At 45.9% G+C, this 24,031-nt stretch overlaps 3 protein-coding genes across 4 annotated transcripts in view; 1 reads left to right on the forward strand and 2 right to left on the reverse strand.

Annotated features, from left to right (window-relative positions):
• The first annotated feature begins 378 nt into the window (after window positions 1-378).
• On the forward strand, window positions 379-965 carry C5H6orf226 (chromosome 5 C6orf226 homolog). Its single transcript, XM_059400450.1, has one exon. It carries the CDS (start codon window positions 427-429, stop codon window positions 676-678), a length of 252 nt encoding a protein of 83 aa, XP_059256433.1. The 5' UTR covers window positions 379-426; the 3' UTR covers window positions 679-965.
• Window positions 966-2,169: 1,204 nt separating this feature from the next.
• RPL7L1 (ribosomal protein L7 like 1) lies at window positions 2,170-8,901 on the reverse strand. Its single transcript, XM_059400448.1, has 7 exons — window positions 8,561-8,901; window positions 7,823-7,931; window positions 6,987-7,150; window positions 5,729-5,866; window positions 4,861-4,970; window positions 4,228-4,442; window positions 2,170-3,823 (listed from the first exon to the last, which is right to left on the reverse strand). The coding sequence occupies exons 1-6, from the start codon at window positions 8,599-8,601 to the stop codon at window positions 4,234-4,236; spliced, it is 771 nt and encodes a 256-aa protein (XP_059256431.1). The 5' UTR covers window positions 8,602-8,901; the 3' UTR covers window positions 2,170-3,823; window positions 4,228-4,233.
• A 6,850-nt stretch (window positions 8,902-15,751) lies between these two features.
• Window positions 15,752-24,031, reverse strand: part of BICRAL (BICRA like chromatin remodeling complex associated protein) — an 80,087-nt gene continuing 71,807 nt past the window's right edge. For both annotated transcript variants that reach the window (XM_059400446.1, XM_059400445.1), the window contains exon 12: window positions 15,752-19,679. In XM_059400446.1, coding sequence (XP_059256429.1) covers window positions 18,892-19,679 — 788 coding nt within the window. In that variant the 3' untranslated portion in view covers window positions 15,752-18,891. The remainder of the gene's footprint in view (window positions 19,680-24,031) is intronic.

Below are 24,031 nucleotides of genomic sequence, written 5' to 3' on the forward strand. Positions count from 1 at the left end.
CGTTTCTGCGTGGAGCTGGTGTGTGTGTGTGTGTGTGTGTGTGTGTGGTTTCTCCGTGGAGCTGGTGTGTGTGTGTGTGTGTGCGCGTGGAGCGTGTGTGTGGAGCTGGTGTGTGTGTGTGTGTGCGTGGAGCGTGTGTGTGTGTGGTTTCTCCGTGGAGCTGGTGTGTGTGTGTGTGTGCGTGGAGCGTGTGTGTGGAGCTGGTGTGTGTGTGTGTGTGCGTGGAGCGTGTGTGTGTGTGGTTTCTCCGTGGAGCTGGTGTGTGTGTGTCTAAGAGAAGCGCTCTGCGTGGAGCCGGTCGCGGTCTCAAGCGCTCCCCCTTCCTGGGCCGACTTGGTATGGTCTACGCACCCCCTCCATTTCCTCCGACAGTGGTTGCACCCACCCCACCCGGAAGCGCACTCGAGTCGGACTGAGCGGCGGGGCATGGAGCAGCCGGGCGGTCGGAGCTGCTCGGGCCCCAGCCCGGCGCCGGAGGATGCAGCCCCCGCCTCGGTGAGCCTGGCGCAGCTCCTGCAGCTGGTTCAGCAGGGCCGGGAGCTCCCGGGCGTGGAGAAGCGCCACATCACGGCGACCCACGGTGAACCCACGTCGTCGCGGCTCCCGCGGAGGCCCAAGCCATGGGAGGCCGCGGGATCGGCCAGGGCCCCTGCGCCGCCCACCCTCGGATCCCGGTAGAGGAACCGCGTGGAGGGGCCCTGCTCGGCTGAGGCAGTAACTGCGTCTTCCTGATGGCACAAAGTGGGTTCCTGTGGCTCGAGGTCCTTCGCCTCCTAGACCTGGAGGGCGTGGCTGTGTCCTGTATCACCTGACCGCGGATACCGGCCACGGTTATTCGTCTTTTCTGCATTTGCCCCAACCGGTCTTAGCTGGACTTTAGCCTCCTGGGAGCGTCCTTACAGTTGACTTTTGTATCCCTATTTCTGGACCATCGTCCTCATTAAAAAAAAAAGTTTTTCAAATCCCGTTTCAGACCTTGTATTTGGCAAATCTCATCCTTTACTGAGATGCATAGATGTGTTTTCATTTTTGAACTGCCACTTTTTAAACACACTGACGGTCTGGCTCAGGGGGAACAAATTGTTAGTGACGTAGGAGAGTGTCAGTGTTTTACTTCCAGGTCAGCTTATTCTGGCGGCTGTGGAAGTGGATTTGGGATCAACGTGGTGTTGATTCCAGCCATTCTCCAGATCAGCGGCTAGCAATGCAAGATTTGATGATTACACTTGGCCCCAGAAGTACTTCAAAGACACATTAAACCAGTAAAATCCCGGGACGCCTGGGTGGCTCAGTTGGTTAAGCGGCTGCCTTCGGCTCGGGTCATGATCCCCGCGTCCTGGGATCGAGTCCCACATCGGGCTCCTTGCTTGGCAGGGAGCCTGCTTCTCCCTCTGCCTCTGCCTGCCACTCTGTCTGCCTATGCTTGCTCTCGCTTCTCTCTCTATGACAAATAAATAAAATAAAAAATCTTAAAAAAAAAAAACCAGTAAAATCCGAAAGCATTAAAAAAGACGATCAAAAGGGGCGCCTGGGTGGCTCAGTGGGTTAAGACTCTGCCTTCAGCTCAGTCATGATCCCAGGATCCTGGGATGGAGCCCCGAATCGGTGCTCTGCTCAGCGGGGAGCCTGTTTCCTCCTCTTTCTAAGCCTGTCTCTCTGCCTACTTGTGATCTCTATCAAAAAAATAAAAAAGAAAAAAAGCCGATCAAAAACAAAATCTCTGGCAACTAGTTGGATCAGGCTTGAAGTTTATAATAGAAAAGCTCTTACAACCACTTTCTTAAGTTTGTCTCTATTTTTTAAAAAGTTTTATTTATTTATTAGACAGAGATCACAAGTAGGCAGAGAGGAGGAAGCAGGCTCCCTGCTGAGCAGAGAGCCCGGATGCAGGGCTCATGACCAGAGCTGAATGCAGAGGCCTTAACCCACTGAGCCACCCAGGCGCCCCAAGTTTGTCTCTTTTAAAGAGGCACGTGGCTCACTGCCCCTACTGCTTCCTGAAACAGATCTATTTTCCACATACATATGGTAAGTGCGGACAGGAATATACGCTGACAGCCATGAACAAGTCACATATGAAATCTACGTACCATACAAAAGGACTCGTTTTCCCCACAAATGACAGTTCCACAACTTGTTTAGGAAATGGTATATCACAGTACACAATACAGCAGGGCATTAATTTTTATAACATCTATTTCCATAAAATTCTAAGTTAAGAAATATTCTTTTGCTTAATCCTTTGAATTGCACCGAGGCACACACATTAGATAGTCTGATTCTGCAGGCAAGATGAAAACATTATTCCTGTATTTAGTATAAAACAGATCTGTGACAGAAACCCTGCGCTTCCACACTCACAAATGCTCTTTTCCCATGGCTTTCTGATACGTCATTTTAAAGTAATTTGATTTCATAATGCTTTAAAGTTTAAGTGTAAGCTCTAACATCTATTCTTGGCAGGTTAACTCTTGAGCCAACCAACCTAATTAATTACCTCATAACCTGGCACATTTTAAGGCATTGTTCTCATTCTAACTCAACCTCACAGCTATGTTTGAGGGCCCCATGAGCCAAAAGTGCAGCAAAGCTGATCTTAAGGGACCAGGGCACACAACGGTTAAGCATGTTTCCAAGTCTTGACCTATACCCGGCACAGCCTCACCAACTACTCAGATGGCAATTGAGGCAACAAAGTGACAGAAGCAGAGGAAGGCCCACATAGAAGGGGGACACAGATGATAAACACAAGCACAATCAGATCCCCCTTTTAGGTCTCAGTCCCTGGGAGTCTCGGTATTGGCCTACGGCATCGTCACCAGTGGGATAGACAACAATACCTTTGCAGTCTAGAATATGCAAGGAGAGAGTCCAATGAAGCCTAAATAACATCCATGCCAAAGAAAATCTCATCCTGAAGCCCAGCAGAAATAAATGGTGGGCATTTCCCTAAGGCAGATGGCATGGGGGCTCAGAAATCTACCACTGTGTTGCTAATAGGAAAACACCCAATTGGCTCCAAGGGAGAAAGCTCTCTTGGTAAGCCTTGGTCTTCCACAGGATATGGGACCAGAGGAGACTAACAAGGTCAGGGCCCAGGTGACCTATGTACGTAGTGCAGGAATTCTTCATGTAACATGCATGGGTCCCTAAGAAGAGTCTATGAACACAGAAACTTCCAAGCAAAAATTTGAATATACGTATTTTCCTGGGAAAAGGGGTCTTTCCCTTCTCACAGACCCAAGAATAGGTTAAGAATCAGAGCTAAAGAAAAGGACTAAGTCAATCATGGGCTAGGCTAAGGAAGCCACCAGATACACCTCAGGGCCATCCAAGTCTGAGACCTTGCAAAGTTGTCACTGAAAAGCAAGAACAGGGATTCACAGCAGAGACAACTGAGCACTGTTTTTGTGCTCTTCTTTGTAGTTATATTTCAAGTTCCTTTCAAAACAAGGCCCTAGAAACCCCCGGGTTCAAGTACGTCCCTGAGCTTGGTCCACTGCTGTCTTGTATTCATGCCTGGGTATTCGTTCATCAACTTTAAACCCCAGGATAGAAGATGTGACACGGCAGAACTTTCCCTTCCATGGCAGGAGTCTTTTGCTGACGTCAGAGGTGGTGGGGGCAGGCAATGTGGAAAACACACTGGAACTTTCCCTTGGAACTGGGCTGTGATGACAAATGCCTGCTAGATCATCATCATTTTTTCCCTGACCCTCCCTCTAGTTTCTCAAGATATAACAGAAAATAATCTTCTTCGAAGATACTGGTAACAATTCTAAGAGACAAAACGCGCCACCGACGTGCCGTGCATTCAGATATGCTGAGGAAGAAAAACACAAGTTCGTTAATAGAAGTTTAATGAAAGGTGGCACCACATATTAGTAATAAGCAATTTCAAAAAGTTAAGATACTTTCAACAAAATAGATGGGTTAGATCTTCCCATCCTTTTTGAAATTGGTTTTTATTCTCTCCCCATTTCTAGGCCAAATGACTATAGCAATACAGCATTTTCTAGCCTGTAACTGCTGGAATCCACATAGCCCCATTTCTTACCCAGGAATTCACTGCCCCAAGCACATTTCTATCCGTTAGACTTGTAGCTACCCATCTCCTCTCTCCCCACAACGCCAGTCACTTTCAGATACTGGTAAATGCAAAAAGGATTTTTAACTGGCAAAGCATGGCCCATCTAAAGTCAGCCCAAGGGCAGTTTCCAGCCTCACCTGGGTTTAATTCAACTGTCGAATGAGTTGATTGATGCGTTCACCTCGATAGCCAGGTAAGCCCACCTCCTTCAGGAAGCCCACTCTATTCTTGGTAGTGTGACGGGCCACTGAGAGATGGAAAGGACGCAAGAATGCAGAGATCTCCTGGAAATTCTTCCCCGGAAAGGCAATTTCATGAATGAGGTCTTCCAGGCAAATAACACCATACTTCCCTGGGAAACATAAGGGTAGAGATTCCTTCGCTCAACATTTGGCTCATTATAAACCATGAGGCTCTTACGTGGCAGATATGGGCACTCTGGTGGTTTCTTTTTTTTTAAAGATTTTATTTATTTATTTGCCATAGAGAGAGAAGCGAGAGCAAGCACAGGCAGACAGAGTGGCAGGCAGAGGCAGAGGGAGAAGGAGAAGCAGGCTCCCTGCCAAGCAAGGAGCCCGATGTGGGACTCGATCCCAGGACGCTGGGAACATGACCTGAGCCGAAGGCAGCCGCTTAACCAACTGAGCCACCCAGGCGTCCCACTCTGGTGGTTTCTTGGGACTCCAAGAAGAATACGACCTAGATCTGACATCAAGACCACCAGAAATCCTTGCTTTCTACCCCTACTGACCCCTAAGTGCAACACTCACCCAGGTGCTCCTCAATCACTGTATTATCCGTCAAAGGGATGGTTTTATTCTTGACCTTGGCTTGTCCACGTTTCAAGATGAGTTCCCGGACAGACTTCAGATTTGGAAACCTATGTGAGACCGAATGAGGTACAGCCTCATCAGGCCCCTGCACACGGTGTGGCACTGGCCACTCAGTCCTGCAGCCTGGCTGAGAGATTCTCCCACCACCCCTTCTTCCTACCAAGATATCTCCTGCAAGCACAATGCAGCTGGGGTGCTTGAAGTACACAAGTGAAGAGGGCAGAAAACCAGAGTGGCCCTGACTGAGTAATTAGAAATTAAAATATACGGATATAAACATTCACCATGCAAAAAAATTTTTACTTTCCCAGGTAAGAATAAAACAAGTGCTGGCTTACAGTTCAGGACTCTGGCCTCGGATGACCCTGTACCCAAGATGGGGGCAGAGTTTGAAATTAAATCCCGGCCTCTCCTGGGTTTTCATTTCATTTGAAGGAACACAACTTTTACACAAGCACGGCCCTTAGCTTGCTTCAAGACTCCAAGAGTTAATTTCTCTTCTACCCCCGACTCAGCCCTAGGCTGCAAGTGAATGTGCCTAGAGGGGTACTGTTCATGGTGCGTCAGCAGCAGCACGGGTAGCTCTTGATATACCTGCCCTGTGTTCCAAAGTTTCACGGCCAGCAGCTGATTTCTGGTAACCGTGGTCACAACAGAATGTTTCTTTGAAATAGCAGTGAGCTCCTAGGCTTGGAGAACAGCACTCTGGGTATCCTAATGTTCTCCTCATGCTCAAATACAATTTAGTATGAATACACACACACACACACACACACACACACACACACACACACCCCTTACTCACCCCCAGGCCACATAAGGTTCCACTATACGCAGCATTTTTATGGTCTGGGGGGTTACTCTGAAAAAGACACCACTGAAAATCTTCTTCAGGCGAAGCCTTGCAATGGTCCTCTGCACCAGTGAACTCACCCCATTAATCCTGAAATGCAGAGCACAGGGAGTGAGTTTTATCCAGTTTATGTCAGTCCAGCAAGCACCTACAATATGTTTGCCACTACAGGGGATCCAGAGAGCAGGACACAGACTGCGTCTTACAGGTCACGCCAGGAGCTGGCAGGCATATAGAGAGATCACTCTCACATGATGTGGAACAACGCCTGAAGGCTACAGGAACACAGAGATGGGCCCTGATTCTGTGTGTGTAGGGCTGTGCATGTCAAACCAAAGAAGATGACTTGCTTCTGTGGGCAGTAAAGCCATGACAGATTCTAGGTAAAGGAGATACACTCCACTTTCTTTTTGACTATCACTGAGAAGAGCATACTGGACAGATCTGAAAGTGTGACACCAGAGGCAGGGAAACCCAGTAGATTCCCAGACGTGGTAGTCTAAGAAGAGATTCTGGGAAGCGGTAGGGAAGGTTAGTAACGGCTCAAAAATATTTAAAGCCCACAGGTTTCTGGTTTGGGTGACTGGGTATGGGAAATAGAAAAAGGTAGCTATACATGCAGGTAGACTGAGAAAAGTACAACTAATAAGGAAAAAGCTTTAAGAACTCTCTTCAGAACTAAATATGCTTCTCTACTTGACCTCAGTTCAGTTCCTAGAAAGACTCCTTGCAAGGCACCTGGGTTGCTCAGCTGGTTAAGTGTCAGCCTTCCACTCAGGTCATGATCCCAGAGTCCTGGGATTGAGCCCCACAGCAGGCTCTCTGCTCAGCAGGAAGCCTCTTTCTTCTTCTTCCTCTGCCCCTCCCCTCTCCTCATGCTCTCTGTCAAATAAATTAAATCTTAAAAAAAAAAAAAAAAACTTTATTTATTTGACAGAGTGAGTACAAGCAGGGGGAGCAGCAGGAGGAGAGAGAAGCAGCTCCCCATTGAGCAAGGAGTCCGATGTGGGGCTTGGGTATATTTTCATGCCTGTCTGCCTAAGGTCAGTCTCCTTAACCTTACAGATGAAAACTCTGTTGTGTTCAACCCTGAATTCCCAGCACAACTTGCCTTAGTGGCTTAAAGCCTACTGTGCTCATCTCCCTAGAAAAGGGTCTAAAGCTGAACCAACAGTCTTCTTCAGCCTATGGTATCTGTCAAGTTCCCCACCTTTGGATGCGTACAACAAAGGCCAAGGAATGTTTATCTGGCACTTCCAGGCCACGAGGTTTCACTTCTAGTCGTCTGAGGCGCACCCTGTCACGCTGCTGCCGCCAGGAATCATGTAAGAACCATTCCAGTCGCTTAAACTTGAGCTGTTTTCCTTTCTTCTGCTACAGAGAAGGCAGACCATTGTCATCATTTTGTATGTCCATTTTTTACTTCTATAAAAGTAATTCATTAGTCAGTATCAATTGAGTGTGTTTCCCACTGTGCTCCTTAAACAGAAGCACATCTTCCATGTAAGGGAAAAATGAGACAGCCAAGAGAAGGTGGAGTTATGAAAATTCATAAAGTACTAGGAAGCGCCTCCAATGCATAAACACGTTAGTTTACATGCCGTTAGCCAATGTTTACCAACCCATGTTTATAGAATGTAACACTGGGTTAAGCTTCATGAAGTACAGAATAAGCATAAGCCCCTTTCATTGTCCTGACTCCAAAATATGTAATTTCCAAAAATGTTGAGCGAACAGCAAAAGTTGTCTGCCCTATCTGAAAAAAATACATTTTCTTCCAGGTATACACGCATGTTTGGTCTTTCGAATCACTTAGTATTAGCCTAAATAGTACAATGTCTATTCCATTTTTTCCTTAACAAACTCTACTCCAGTAGTTTACCTGCAAAAAGTGTTTTATAAATACCTGTTAAAGTAAGACATGAACCATATACCTCTTAGAATCTATGCGGAAAGGACTGTCCATACGAAATCTAGTTCAAACACTGCAGACACAACTCACCAAATACACATTCTAATTCCCTTCTCTTGGTTCCCCATCATTACCTCCTTCTTGTCCAAAAGTGCCTGCTTTGCTTGAGTGGCTTTAAGGGCCTGATAAGCCTTCCTCTTTTTCAGGAGATTTTCTGGAACCAATGGGATCTTTTTTCTTTGCCTGATACGGAAAATTGCAATCAGCGGTAATGTTTAAAAAATAAATGTTAATGGATTTCTAAACCATTTCTTGGTCTTCGAGCAACACCACGCTCTTCAAATTCCTGAAGACAGACTTCGCTGAAACCTGTGGTTTCTGACTCCAGTCCTCAAAACGGACCCCTTAACATTCACTCTTTCCTAAAGCTGTAAAAAGTCATGAACCCCTTGGCTACTAACCCCCCGTTTGCCTCCAAGGAGCTTTTACTGCCACAGCCTTTTAAATCACACTAGGAGCTACGTGATTCCCGTAAAACCCCGTGGGGTTGGGACCGCTGCAGTTCCATCAGCAGGGGTAACACTTAAGCCAGGCTGAATGAACCCAAGCCTGGCACTCTTCAGTCCGCAGCCAGAAACTCAATCCTCTCCGCTCGAGGTAACCCAAACTTCACGGAGTCTCCCTCCGTCTCATCGTCAGCCCGAACCCTACGGCTCCTTCCTCCTCATCCCACCCTCTGTAATCTGGAGTCTTTTCTAATCTTTCCCTTCAGTCCACAAGTATCCTTATTTTCCGCCGCTACGGAATAAACACTGTGGATGGTACCAGATGCTTAAGACCCCACTAGAGAAATTCAAAGCCCAAACACTCACTCTTGCTCCGCCATGTTTCCGAAGCTGCGACGACTGCTCATGCGCAGCCCCACCCCGTGGGGGAAGAGAGGCCCGCTCTATAGTTACTTGACCATAGAGACCTGTCTTCCTGCTCCCGGTGTACCATCCCGGCGGCCGCTGCCCGGCGGCGCCCTGCGAGCGGCCGTGAACCGCTGAGGTCTCGCTAACACAGGTTTCTGCTAAATGTTGCACAAAACGTTCTTCGCACTGCTTCCAAGCCCTTTAGGGTCATCCTCCAATCGCGCCCTGTTCCTTGACGCTGTATTCGTTTGATGCCGCCGGCGGAGCTCAAAAACGAAGCCGCTTCCCTCGCTGCACCTACGACTTCCGGGGTGGAGGGCGCGCCGCTCCTCCGGGTTTCCCTTCGGCGGCGCGAGTCCTGGAGGGAGGACCGCCTGGCGTGGTTGGCCCTTGTTGGGTAGAGAGAGCTGGAGCCGAGACTTTGGCTCTTAGGTGTGGGTGGAGGTGTTTGTGGAGGACTTCGGGTGGGAGAGAATGCAGCTTCGATTCCATCGGCCTGGCGCGGTCGGTGCGTCCCGGAGCACTGGTCCCAGCGGACCTTGATTTGCTTTACCCCTAAAATGGACCTGCCTAATAGCGTTAGGAGGATGATGTGAAATACTCGATATAAAGCGCTTAGCACTATGTCTGACTGTAAGCAGGCAACACTATGTTAGTTAGTAATGCTGGGTCGAAAACTAGAAATTCTTCCCGCCATCTCACAATCTTCCCTGCTATGGCTCTCACCACGGGATTTGCTGCCTTCTTTCCTGGTCTTCATAAAACAGTGAAAACCCTCCAGCGCAGCGCTTTGCAGCGCTGTCTCCAGCACTAACGTGCATAGTAATCCCCTGAGGGTCTTGTGAAAATGCAGATTTTCATTCAGTGGGAGGTTGAGAGGTTGATACTCTGTTTTTTAAGCGTGCTTCAAAGTGATCCCAAGCTTCAGATCATGACCTGAACCAAAGGCAGATGCTTAAGAGCTGAGCCACCCAGGTGCCCCTATTTTTAATATTTCTTCATGATACTAGGAGGGCAGGGACCATAACTGCCTCGCTCGTGGCAGTTGCTAAAGGTTTAGGGGAGGCTTCTCAATCTTGGCAATACCGGCTTTTTTGGGCTAGATGATTCTTTATTATGTGGGGGCTCTCTGTGCCTTGTGGGGATGCTTAGCAGCATCCCAGGCTTCGACCAACTACATGCCAGTAGCACTCCCATCCCAGATATGACAAAAATGTTTCCAGGCATTGGATGTCTAGCCTAGTATGTATCCCAATGTCATCACTTGACAATGGGCACTTACAGGCATCACCATGGACTTTATCCCATACTGTTCCACTTACCCTAATTAGATGGAGTGCTCTGAAGGCAGGGAACTTACCTCATGTTTTTTTGTCTTCTACAACTCCTGTCATAATAGTGGGCACTTACAGGGGCTTTTTAAATAAGCTCAAAGCATCATATTGGTATGTGCTATGTAACTAGTCCAACCAGAACGATAGTGCCATACACAGAGCTCATTACCTATGAATCAACGTCAAAGGACAACACAGTCTTTGGAGTCCAAGACTGAAATGAGGCTCCTCACTCAGCGTTTCACGTGTGTCTTACTTTGTAAAAAGGCAAAAACAAGGATCATCTAAGTGTAAAACATTTATTAGATAGTAAACAAGGAACAAAAATAAGTCACTATTTTGTAACTGTATCTATGTACAGATAAGAGGTAAGTTCTGCTGTACTGAAAGTATTAAGAAGAGGAGGAATTTCAGGGCAATTAACAATACTGGCGGAAAGAGACTTGGAGGCCATGATTCAGGAAAGGTTACAAATGCCAGCAGATGGTGCTAGAAGCATACTTAATCCCAGTGCCTAAGCCATTGTTCCACAAAGATCCAGAGGAAAAGATGTCTTCAACCCCAAATTATTCACTAACTGAAAGAATGTTGTTTACTGAGCATTGACCATATGCTCCAGCACTAGGCAAGATATAAGACCTTTTATTTCAAAGTGAGGATAGGAGTAAGAATGAAGAATAATGGGCCTCAAGAATCATCTTTTTTTTTTTTTTAAATGAATTTATTTAGTTTAGAGAGAGAGAAAGTTTAGAGAAAGAGTGTGTGTGCAAGAGCAGAGGGAGGAGCAGAGGAAGAGGGACTAGAAGACTCTGCATTGAGGGAGGGGCCCCACACGGGGCACGATCCCACAGACCTGCGATCATGACCTGAATTGAAATCAAGAGTCAGATGCTCAACCAAGTGTGCCATCCAAGTGCCCCTCTTTTTAAAATTATTATTATTTTTTAAAGATTTTGCTTATTTTTGAGGGAAGGAGAGAGAGTTGGGGGGAGGGAGTAGGGGGGAGGCAGAGAATCTCAAGCAGACTCCCCTGCTGAGCGCAGAGCCCCACACAGGCTTGATCACACTATCCTGAGATCCTGACCTGACTTGAGCCAAAACCAAGAGTCAGGTGCTTAACTGACTGAGCCACCCAGGTGCCCCAAGAATCTTATCCTTTTTTAGCATGTTGTCATAGGCCTTTTTTCTTGACTGCTGTAGTTGTCCATGACAAGGGAATGATTAAATAAATTATGAAAGACTTTGCAATTATATGCAATGAAGTAGGTTTTTTTTTTTTTTTTTAAAGATTTTATATATTTGACAGAGAGAGATCACAAGTAGGCAGAGAGGCAGGCAGAGAGAGAGAGAGAGGAGGAAGCAGGCTCCCCGCTGAGCAGAGAGCCCGATGCGGGACACTATCCCAGGACCCTGAGATCATGACCTGAGCCAAAGGCAGCGGCTTAACCCACTGAGCCACCCAGGCGCCCCTAAAGTAGGTTTTCATGTCCTGAAATCTTGGTGGTATTTTTTATTTTTTGGCCTGCTGATCTCCATGTCCATTTCCTAACAGTATCCTATTTCTCTTGTGTACTGGTCTCTCCTTCATCGCGTACTTTGTCAGAGTGGAGTAGGGTATCAATTCTAAATGTTTGTCCTCCGAGTATATAAGCTGAAGGGATCTCTGGAAGATCTTTCCAACTCCTCCAATCTGTCCAGTGGGAGGGGGCATAAGATGGTATCAACTTCTCTGGGTTGGGGGGCACCTTGGTGGCTCAGTTAGTTTAAAGTCTGACTTGTCAGACTCTTGGTTTTGGCTCAGGTCATGAACTCAGGGTCATGAGATTGAGCCCCATGGCTGGCTCCACACTTAGGAGGAAGCCTGCTGGAGATTCTCTCCCTCTCCCTGTGCTGCTCCCCCTGTTCAAGCTCACTCTCCCTCCCTCTCTCAAATGAATAACTAAATCTTGTTGGTTTTTTTATTTTAATATTTTATTATCTGACAGAGAGAGATCCAGCGGGAGAGGGAACACAAGCAGGGGCAGTGGGAGAGGGAGATGTGGGGCTCAGTCCCAGGACCTTGGGATCATGACCTGTGCTGAAGGCGGACGCTTAACAGCTGAGCCACCCAGGTGCCCCAATAAATAAATCTTAAGAAACAAAAAACTTCTCCCCTCTGGGTTTTGAATCTTGAGCAGGGTGACGATGGAGAAACATTGGAGGTTTGGGGTAAAACTTTTAGAATTTTACCTGCGAAGACCTAGAGCTTCCTTCTTTCTTTCTCAAGATTAGTGGTTCTTCAATTTTCCCTTCAATCCTTGTCTTTCCTATAAAACTCCATTATGCTGGTTAACCAAGTGGATCAGTTTCCGTTTCTTGCAACCAGGCTATAATAACTCTCAGATACTTGGTTACATTTGAAAAAGCAAGATACAGAATAGGGTGTAAGAGAGTGGTTCCTGCTTGTTTTGTGGTTTTTGATTTTTGGCTATAGATGTATTTATATGTAACAATTTTGGAAGTATATACAAAAAAGTATTGATGGGGGTTATTTTTTAGGAAATGGGAGTGGGGCCTGAAATAGGAAGACTTAGATTTTGTGCTATGTTTTTTATTTATCCTATGTATACTTGTTTAAGAGAAAAATGGTTAAGCCTCTGCCTTCAACTAAGGTCATGATCTCAGGGTCCTGGGATGGAGCTCCGTACCTGGCTCCCTGCTTGGCGGGGAGCCTGCTTCTCCCTCTCCCTCTGCTTGTGCTTTCCTGCTCTCTCTCTCTCTCAAATAAGAAAATTAAAAAAAAAAAAAAAAGAAAGAAAGAAAGAAAGAAAAAAGAAAGGAAGAAAGAAGGAAAGAAAAAAAACTGTCTAGGTAATTACATTTTTGTGATTTACCTGTTTGATTTTTTTTTTTTTTTTTTAATTTGCCTGTTTTAGAAACCTCTTGATTATTTTTTAAAGACTCCGTTCAGGACATTTTGTGGCTCTCTGGCTTGGCTCCAGGGTTCCTTTCCTAGCATATTCCACAACAGGTTATTTCTGTATTGTCTGCACTTTGGGATTATTTGGAATTGTTTAGGAGATCCTGGAACAGTGCCTTCTCAGGCAAAACCGCCACACTCACTGCACCCAAAAGGGGGCTCCATCTGCAATTTCCAACATCGTCCCCAAACCTCTTTCTTGGATAATGAACCTTCTTGAGGTTGACTTCGTTTTGCTTCAAGTTTTCCTTGTTGCTTCCTCAGAGAGTGACATGGGGTTACCAGGAATCAGGTGGGAAAGAGATTAGTTTGAGAGCAACCAGATGAGCCTAGAGTTGGGGAGGACATGACTCAACATCATGCTGATGAAAGACAAGCATGAGGGGGCCGAAGTGAGAAGGAAAAAGGAGAGAGCCTGTGAAGGGCAGCATGCTTCTGAGGGTCCAGGACAGACCCAGGAAAGCTAGAGTAGGAAGCAGACAACATGCAGGAGGTATGACCAAGAGCAAAACAGAAAAACTCAAACCTCCCCTGAATTATTTCAGGAATAATGGTGCTTAGCTTCTCCCACCTTTCCCACTTCTTCAGTAACCTCATTTTACACCTTAAGGAGTGCAGGGCTGGGACGAAGCTTCCTAGTTTGTTGGCAAGGGAGTAGAGGCTGAGAGAAACTTAACACGAAGATCTCTAATTACGTGTTAGACAAGGTCCTAGAACCCATTTCTAGGTTCAGCTGCCAAAGGTACTTTCTGCCCTTTGCACTGTTTCTTACCCTGTTGCACTGCTTTCCTGGGTCTTCACAGAAGTGGTTTTTTTCCCCTGAGGATCTTCTTGCCTTTGCAAGTGTGTTCAAAAGCCAGGCTCTAGCGCATGCCCATCGGAAATACAGATTAGGGGGCCGCCTGGGTGGCTCAATGGGCTAAAAAGCCTCTGCTTTGGGCTCGGTCATGATCCCAGGGTCCTGGGATCGAGCCCCGCATCAGGATCTCTGCTTGGGGGGGAATCTGCTTCCCTTCCTCTCTCTCTGCCTGCCTCTCCACCTACTTGTGATCTCTGTCTGCCAAATAAATAAATAAAAATCTTAAAAAAAAAAAAAACAAAAGGAAATGTAGATTAGGGCTTGAAGGCCTTTTAAGGGCAGCAACATAGACACAGGCTACCCATATTACAGAAACCACTTAAGACTACAAAGGTGCTCCTACCATTTGTGTAAACCAGATTTCCCCACATATTTAACCCTATATTTACAAAATGCCTTTACCTTTATTCCTGCACCAAGTATCAGACATTTTTCTCAAATGTAACTTAGGATATACCAAGAAGGACGTTGGAATATAGGCAGCAACTCTACCAAAGTGGTTGGCTGGGAAGAATTTTAGCCTTAGTTTCTTGTCTCCTGAACTCCACTCAATTCCCCAATATAATGCAATTATTTGTGTGCTTTTTTCCTCTCTAGACTGTGAGCTCCTTGAAAGTAGGTGTCAGACCTGAATTATTCATGTATCCCCAGTACCTGGCACGGTGCCTGTCAACTGCTCAAGCTCTGTACGGTGGCTGATGCTCTCCACCTGCCGCTGGATACCCAGGAGCCCTCACTCTGTCTTGGAGAACAGCCACAAGGGTGAAGCAGAGTCGGAGCCTGAGGCTAGCCACTGGAGGTCAGCGCTCCCAGAGTCCTGTCTGAGTGATGCTGTTTCAGCGCCCCCAGACTGTGGTTTCTTTCTCTTCTCTTTGCCCCCAAATAACCCACTGGCCTCCTTCCTGGGACACAGGACTGAGGGGTTTAGCCATCTGTAAAGGAGATGCCTGGTCTTTCTCTGGGCACGTCCCTGGCGAATAGAGGCTGATCTTAATCAAGCAGCCAGGCCATCCTGCCTGCTTCATTCATGAGGCATTCCCATTGCCAGTGGCCCAAAGAGGGGTAAGGAATGTCATGTTGGGCACACATTTGTCATTTGTTCTTAGCAAGAGAATCTCAACACCAGGGCAACACTGCAAAAGACATTTAGGGATCCATCCACTGATGTAACTATTCTAGCAGTAAGGATTCTGACTGCTCTTAGTTCTAGGAGAACAACTTCCTGTTTATATATTGGTTACAGGTCTACGGCCATACCACCCTGAACGCGCCCGATCTCGTCTGATATTGGTTACAGAATCTGGATTTCCTAACTGCTACTGCTTTACCAGTGTGTGTGTATGTGTGAGGGGGGGCACAATTAAACCATAACGAATGTAAGTGTAAATCCTAGGCCCCAAAGAAAAACCTAAGGAGTCTTCTACATTTACCCCCAGAAATACATTTCACCCTATGGTAGTTTCTCTAACAATTTGGGCGGAATCCCCACTTGTGAGGGCAAGAATTCAGAACGGCCTTAGGGGGCTGATTTTGCACACAAGTTTACAGAGGTATTTCTCAATGGATCCAATGTGTGAATCCAGACAGAAACATGTTAATTCTGGCATAAATCTTGTGTAAAATAGTTTTCTGTCCCTATCCCTCAGCCTTCTTGTCCTTAACTGAAGCAAAAGAAATATGACTGAAGAAACCTCCTGAAGATTGAGGCTCATTCATGTAACTTCTCAAATGACTCTATTTTTCCTTCCTCAGTTAAGGACTCATGTGACAAAAGCAGGGAGGGAGGCCAGACATGTACATGACTAACCTTCCTCACTGACCAACCCTGTTGGATCTGAAACTGTTTGGAAAGGCCGATCAATTACACTCCTATCGCCTCACTAGTTAGGCTCCTGTTTGGGAACGATAAATCTATTTCAGTTGAACTCCCACTAAACACTTACCCTTTTCTTCTGGGGAAAGAGCCATTCCTATTTGCAAAATCAAGACAATCACAGTTGCACATTTTCCCAAATCTTTGGCTGTATTGCAATGGTTGTTTCATTTCGTAATCTCCAACTAAACATTTCCTAACCATGGATTAACAATATAGTTACTGACTGGTTTCTTTTAACAGTATTTATCCAACATAACAAAATAAACTGCAATTTGTTATACTTTTTTTTACAAAACATTTTATAAATATTTTTACAAAATGTATACAAAGCAATTTCAAGTGAGACATACTATACAAATGAAGGTATTTAAGCAAATAAAGCCCACACCACACTGACAGTGAGTGACGCGTCCTCTATAAGTCAAGTCAGTCTGTAAGGCCTCCCTAATCTAACAAAATCTACTAAATTCTTCAGAGCTAAAATAGTTCTTTTTCGTAATTGCCAGTTTAAAATTTGCTTTATCTTTAGGCAGTACTTAAGGACACAGAAAATCAAATGCTTAATAACAAATGCACACTTTTCCACAACAACAACAGAAAAGAAAAAAAAAAAAGAAAATGATTTTTGTTACTGAGTACAAGTAGTTCTAAAACTTAACCTTGACTAATGAACCTGAACAACTGAAAGTTGGCCGTCCGAGGCGGAGCTCCCTTACCCTTCGCCAGAGGGGGCTCGACATGCGAGTTATGACCCATGTGCGCATAACTTAATCACAGGATAAAATACATTTTCGTAATCTTCATTTGTCATTATCTAGAATCTTTCCTCCATAGAAAGTAAACTTACATACAAGGACACAAAAATTTACAAGTTTCATTTTGGTGAATTAGGCTCTCCGTTTGCTAGACCAATGTTAGGGCTTGAAAGACCCTCTGAGATGGTATTTAGAAAGGCAGGGGTTGGGGTAGGAGGGGACGATAGGGAAGAAGAGGAGGTGACAAATGTACATGAAGTTTATCTTTTCTCTTAAGAATTCCACTGATTGGCAGTAATTAATGTAACCCATTAGTTGCCTACATGACGGCTTCCAGATAGAGAGTTCCACAATGAGAAGAATTTGATTAGGAAGGACCATCCTTAAGTCTTGCTAGGAATGAGGGGAGCATGAGTCCTAAGAGAAGAAGAGCCTACGAAATCATGGGGTTCAGGGCAGAGTGTTATCCCAGGGCTGCCCAAACAGAAAGTTCCAACTGGCAATACCAACTTATCCTTCTAATATGTTACAATACAGGAAAAAGGGGAAATCTGCAACTTGGACATTGGCACAAATAAGGAAAAAATGGGAACCCTAAAATGGCCCAGATTTTCCAAGTTCTATTGGCTGGGGTGGCGGTGGGGGGACAAGGACAAGGTACTTTGCTTTTATGAAGACTGGCTGTCTGAGGGGGCTCCTTTGAGGGCAATGCGGGGGACAGAGAGGGACAGGGAGAGTCTGGGTCTTCTGCTGCCATGTTTTCCAATAATCAGAAGCCTTCCTTTCCATCGCAGGCCAATCTGGAGAAGAAGTGCCCAACATGATGACAATGGGGGTCATCCCCGTTCTGGCAACACCAGAAACAGATGCTGGCACCGTGCGAGAGTGGAGACCAACGGGTGCACCTCTAAAGCCAGAGAGATCAACAGAATAAATGAGAGAGTGCATGCACATGGGAGGAAGAGTGGGTGTGTCCACACTGTCACCAGAGTGAGCTCTAGATCTGAACAGCTCCGGTACCCGCATGCACGCGTGGGGTAGGGTGCGTATGAAATACCGTTATGTCGCCTTCCCAACGATGGGAGAGACTGGCTGGTTACAGTGACGCTGAGGATGAAGGGAACAGCAGAGATGGGATGGGATGACTGGGGACAAGAACACAAGGAAGGAAAACGGGAAAAGCTCCCTGAAAAGAAATATAAATAAAGCAGTAAGTCATGTTCACTAATATGAACACGGGCCGCACACAGACCATGACAGGGCATGTCCTTTGGCTCTCAAGTGGGAATCCCGTGTCTCAGATCTTTTCTTTCAGTGGGGGGGCTGGCTGGTTACTTTGGTTTGTCTGTGTTTTGGTAATGATTGCTGCCGGGGGACGGGGAGTGACTACTGTTCTCAGACAAGAAGCAAAAACAAGGCCAAAGTCCCCTTAAAGTTTAAACTGAAAAATTACAACACAGTTTTCGAATGAAAGTGCTTTGGACGCTTGGCTGTTGGTGGGAGAGGGGGGTGGAGAGGTTAAATGAAAGGAAACCCAGCAACAAACAAAAACATACAGCATATGTTGACTACATCCAATTAGAAAATGCAAAACGCTTGTTTTTTTTTTTCTCAATAGTTCACATATATATGCTTTTACATATATACATATTATATTCCTCAAGGCTCTATCCCGGCCTCCCCTGTACACTGTGCCACTTAACTGGTTTCCGTATTCCTTTATTTAGCCTGGTGAAATGATCTCAAGTCATGCTGTTGCAACTAAGAACAGAGCATTCCCTAGATGAAACTCAACACGCATCGGCTGAAAAGCATGAGGCTTTGCTCTGGGAGCGTCAGAAAAGCACTTGAACGATGAGCAAGGAAGCCCTGCAACGTGCCCTGCTGGTGTGCTACTGGCTGCTTCTTGGGGGGGGGGGGGGGGTGCTGCGGTGTCCCCGGCAGAGCAGCCGGCTACTCACCGCTCAGGGATGGCTGAGGGGGCACGAGCCGGTGGTCCACCCTCCCGACGACGATGACAACAGACCCCAAACGGCAACATTTGGAGATGCGGTGGGATATTCTTTAAAAAGTAGCTTCTATCAGTCCTGTTTGATTTTCTTTAATAATAAGTCTGTTCTTTTCAAATGACTTATGATTGTCAGAATTTTACCCAGGGCCAAGTGTACTGTGATCTCAGCGAGTTAACGGTGTTTTGTTTCGTTTTAAATTAAAACACGTAAACAAACACAGAAATGACTATTAATAAGCACTTTCGTAACACTTGAAATGTGTCGGGCCTATCAGACTGCTCTCTAACAAGGATTCGTTTCGCGAAGGGATCTCCCTGTAACCACGACGAGTATTGCTCTGAAACAAAGAATGGGATCGAGATCAGAAAGAACCACCTGTGATGAAAGATCAAGCAGGCTGGAGACAGGAGACTGCTTCCATTTGCTTTTGCCAGGAAAGAACGTGACTTGTCCGGGGCTGGGGTCTCGGGGCGGGTAGGGAAGGGCTGTGGCTATTAACACTCCAGGATACTATTTACAGCTGCTTCTAAAATGGAGTCAGTTTCTACAATGCCTTCACTGTGGTCCGGGATGAACTTTTCCAGGCAGTTTTCCTGCGAAGCCATTGGAGAAAAGTTGGGGAAATCTAACTCAACCGAGCCGCTAACCGCGGGGTCACTCTGGGGCTGCCGCCCAGCCTTTTTGAGTTCCAAGATGTTCTTAAATGTTGTTTCTAAACTCTTAGTGAGCTGCAGATCTGGCTGGGGCTCGCCCGACCCTTTCATGATGTCTGTGTGTAAAACTTCATTCTTTGGAGAATTCCTCAGAGTTTTGTCCTGGAAGGAATTGTTACACGTCATCTCCAAGTGAGAATCTGCTAGGATACTGGAGAGTTTGCTCTCAGTTCCATGATCCGCTCGGGATGAGGTTTTCCGGGGCCCTTCGGGGCCGGGAGAGCACTCGCTGGCCTTCAGGGATTCTCTCCGGCTGCCTTTCTCCTCGGACGCACTCCGGTACTGAGCTAAGCCCGCCTTATCAAATTTCAGTGCTCTGCCGAGGCATTCAGTTTTTTTAGAAATGTTTCCTTCTGCGGAGACCACAATGTGATTAGGCACTAGATGAAATTGGTCATGATTCGTTGGTTCTGCCAGGCCTGGTTTAGCTCGGTCTCGGCCCTGGGCCTTGGCGGTCAGGTGTAGAGAGCTGGCGGCTTTGCTGCCATGCTGGTCACTCCGGCCAAACTGGGTCTCGGGAGCAGCTTTATCAAGTTTGAAGGAACAACAGAAATCAGCCTGAAAACCCTCTGGAAATGGGAACAAAAAGAACACTGAGTGAACTCTGCAGGAAGGACTCTACAACAGACCCCCCAGTGGGTCAGGTGCAAACCCAGCCCAGCCCAGTGAGCCAGTCCCTCGTGTCCAGGAACATGCAGGGGCACAACACTTGAAGGGGCTTCCTGGACAGTAGCCCGGGCTTCCAGACAAAAGCTTAACCTCTTTGACCAGGAAGATGCGTGGTGACAAATGGGAAACCAGATGAGCCAAAAGCTCCACTTTGTCTTAATTTCTTAGTGTTCTCTTTCTTATTATTTTTTTTTTTTAAGTTTATTTACTTATTTATTTAAATAAGCGCTACATCCCACCTGGGACTTGAACCTACAACCTTGCCATCAAGAATTGCATGCTCTACCGATTGAGCCAGCCAGGTGGCCCTCTTAGTGTTATCTTTTTTTTTTTTTTTTTTTTAAAGATTTTATTTATTTATTTGACAGAGAAATCACAAGTAGACGGAGAGGCAGGCAGAGAGAGAGAGAGAGAGAGGGAAGCAGGCTCCCTGCTGAGCAGAGAGCCCGACGTGGGACTCGATCCCAGGACCCTGAGATCATGACCTGAGCCAAAGGCAGCGGCTTAACCCCACTGAGCCACCCAGGCGCCCCTCTTTAGCTAGTTTTTATTATTATTATTTTTTCTTTAATTAATGGCTGCTCTGAAACAGTCTGAAAACAGAAATTCGATGCTAGTAGAGCTGGGTTTCTCCTTTGGAGCAGAGGGCTCTGGAATGAGGCTTTAGGTCAGGGGTGGGAGTGGACACACTGCTTGTCTTTGAGTGATGGCACTTGGGTCCCTGCGGACACATGTGAGAGGACCAGGCATTATAAAGCTGCACTTTGCCAGAAGCACAGAACAGACAGTCGACACACATCCAGAATGGTATGTGCTTGGAAGGACAATGGCATGTGTAGTAAGCGGGTCTATGAATGAGCCCTGCACTGTGCCAGGCTTGAGGAGCCCAGGGTGGCAAGAGAAATGTTAGGATTGGGGAGGTTGAGGGAACAGAGGCAACCGGCTATTACAGAAGGGCAGAAGAGGTATAAGAGGGCTATGGTGACACCTGTAAAACCGAAATTTGAATTTCTTCACCAAATCACAAAATGTGAGATGTAGGAAACACAGCCTTGACATCTAAAAAGAAGACTCCATCCAACAAACACCGGCTGTGTGGACACAACACACAGGGGGATGAAGCCCATCCAGGTCCTCGGGATGCTCGTGTCTGGGGCGCTGTGACAAAGCAGGAGGGTTTATCTGTAAGTCCAATTCATTGTAAGGCAAGAGGAGATTGCAGGTTCTAGGATAGAGGGACAGAAATATATCCTACATTGTTCCCTTTCTTTTTGGAAAGATCTGAGGATTCTCATAGTTGCATGGCATTTCTTTCAGACCTTTCCTTTAGACTGAGTGTAAGGATCATTTATTCTTTTGAGAGATTTCATGAGCAGAGTCTTGATATCCAAGAATCAAGTTATAGTAACGGAAATATAGTCACTGAAAAATAATAGTCTAACAGTAGGGGGATGGTTTATTTTATTTATCTTTTTACAACATTAATTTATTTATTTGTCAGACAGGGGGAGAGGGAGAGAGACCATGAGCAGGCAAAGGGAGAAGCAGGCTCCCCGCTGAGCAAGGAGGCCGATGCAGGACTCCATCGTGACCTGAGCCCAAGGCAGAATCTAACTGACCCAGCCACCCACACGTCCCTAGGGGAATGGTTTAGCTAAATTCTTAAATTAATGTATTAAAAACTGATTAACTATTATTTTGAAGACTCTAGCAAGTGATAAGAACTTCAGATGTGTTAAATGGAAGAAAATTAGAATAACAAAATCATATCTAGCATATGATTGTAACTATATGTAAAGGATGTATGCAAATGAGAACCAAAACTGGAAGAAAACTGGGAGAAATAAGAACTTTTTGTTTATAGGATGGTGCAAGTATGGGTAAAATTTATCCTCCATGAATAGTTATAATGTTATTTGATTTTAAAAAATATTAGAGGCCAGAAAAAAGGAGGAATTTTTTTAAAAAGTGTTCTTTTGTTTTTAAATATGTATTTGTCAGAAAGAGAGAGAACACAAGCAGGGGGAATGGCAGGCAGAGGGAAAAGCAGGCTCCCTACTGAGCATGGAGCCCAGTGTGCAACTCAATCCCAGGACCCTAGGATTATGACCTGAGCTAAAGACAGACGCTTAACCAACTGAGCCACTCAGGCATCCCAAGGAGGATTTTTTGGGAAAAGGTATTTATTTATTTATTTATTTGAGAGAGAACATGAGAGCGCGGAGAGGGTCAGAGGGAGAAGCAGACTGCCCGCTGAGCAGGGAGCCCCATGTGGGACTCGATCCCAAAACCCAGGGATCATGATCTGAGTGGAAGGCAGACGATTAACTGACTGAGCCACCCAGGGGTCCATATTTTTATTTTTTAGAAGATTTTATTTATTTATTTGAGAGAGAGAGAGAGAGAGAGCGCGCGCGCACAAGTGGGGGGAGGGACATTGGAAGAAGGAGGGAGAAGCAGACTCTCTGCTAAGCAGGGAGCTCTGTCTACATGGGGTTCAATCTGAGTCAACCAAGCCCCCCAGGAGGATTAGTTTTATTTTATTTTTATTTTTTAATTAAAATGTTTTTAAAAGATTTTATTTATTTGAGAAAGAGAAAGAGAGAGACAGAGTGAAAGAGCATGAGAGGGGAGGTCAGAGGGAGTAGCAGAATCCCCATGGAGCTGGGAGCCTGATGTGCGACTCCATCCCAGGATTCCGGGATCATGACCTGAGCTGAAGGCAGTCGCTTAGCCATATGAGCCATTCAGGGACACTTAATTAATTAATTAATTGATTAATTTTTAAAAGATTTTATTTATTTATTTGACAGACAGAGATCACAAGTAGGCAGAGAGGCAGGCAGAGGGAGAGAGAGGAGGAAGCAAGCTCCCTGCTGAAGCAGCCTGATGTGGAACTCGATCCCAGGACCCCAGGATCATGACCTGAGCCGAAGGCAGAGGCTTTAACCCACTGAGCCACCCAGGCGCCCCCCCTTAGTTTATTTTTAAAATATTTATTGAGAGAGAGAGGAAGAGAGTACACAGAGGGAGAGGGAGAGAGAGAGAAGACTCCCCACTGAGCAGGAAGCCCGATGTGGGACTTGATCCGAGAACCCCGAGATCAGGACCCAAGCTGAAGGTAGAGGCTCAACCAGGTGCCCTAAGGATTCATTTTTCAAAGGCAGAACGTGTTGGGGAATGCTGAGCATGGAGCCTGCTCAGGATTCTTTCTCCTCCACCCACTATCTCACGCTTGCTCTCTCTCTTTCTCAAACAAAAAAGAAAAAAAGCACAAAACAAACAAACCAAAAGCCAGCCCATGCGAAAAGGACACTTAGATCCTCCTCTGTCCCCCTAAGAGCAGGAAATAATCTCCCACATGCAGAGTGCTCTCCCTGTACCAGCAGATAGAGAGACATCCTTATTATCAGAAACAGGGAATTCAGGGCCCAGAAGGTATAGAAACAGCCCATTTTACTTTTCACTAATTTACTACTCCAGCCCAAATTCTGTTTAGAATTCCTTACTAACTGAAGCTCCCAGAGTTATGTCTTCTTTATCCTGTCAATTCCTCACAGATTTATTGTCTGTTTGTCTAAAAAGTATACAAACTGCCTGCCTTGGTCTTTCTTTGGGGTTCAATTTCATTACTGGGTCTCTGTACCTGTGTAATAAAACTTTTCTTCTCTCCTGTTAATATGTTTCATGTAAATTTAACTCCTCCATCTAGAAAAACCTTGGCCAGAGGAGAATTTCTTCCTGTCCTTTGGTGCAATCAGTGGGAAGCTGGCAGGGGAAGAGAAAGGTATTAAACGGAGCATCTTAATTTATGAGCTCGCAAGCAGGGCCCCTAACAAAGCCTTGCACAGGGTAAGACAACTCAATAATTTGCTGAGGCTTACATGCTTCTGGGAAGGCTTCTAATTTAATTTAGTTCTCAAGAACTAGAGAAAGGGGGCGCCTGGGTGGCTCAGTGGGTTGAGCCTCTGTCTTCGGCTCAGGTCATGATCTCAGGGTCCTGGGATAGGTGGCATCAGGCTCTCCGCTCAGCAGGGAGCCTGCTTCCCCTCTTTCTCTGCCTGCCTCTCTGCCTGCTCGTGGTCTTTGTCTGTCAAATAAATAAATAACATCTTAAAAAAAAAAAAAAAGAAATAGAGAAAGAAAAACAAGTTTACGTTTATAATGGGGAAAAACAATCACACAATGAACGTGGAATCCCAGCGTGGATTTTCTAGACTACAGACCCCACTGCTCACTCTGGGTTGTTTCT

The sequence above is a fragment of the Mustela nigripes genome, chromosome 5 (assembly GCF_022355385.1).
Source record: "Mustela nigripes isolate SB6536 chromosome 5, MUSNIG.SB6536, whole genome shotgun sequence".
Lineage (NCBI taxonomy): Eukaryota > Metazoa > Chordata > Mammalia > Carnivora > Mustelidae > Mustela > Mustela nigripes.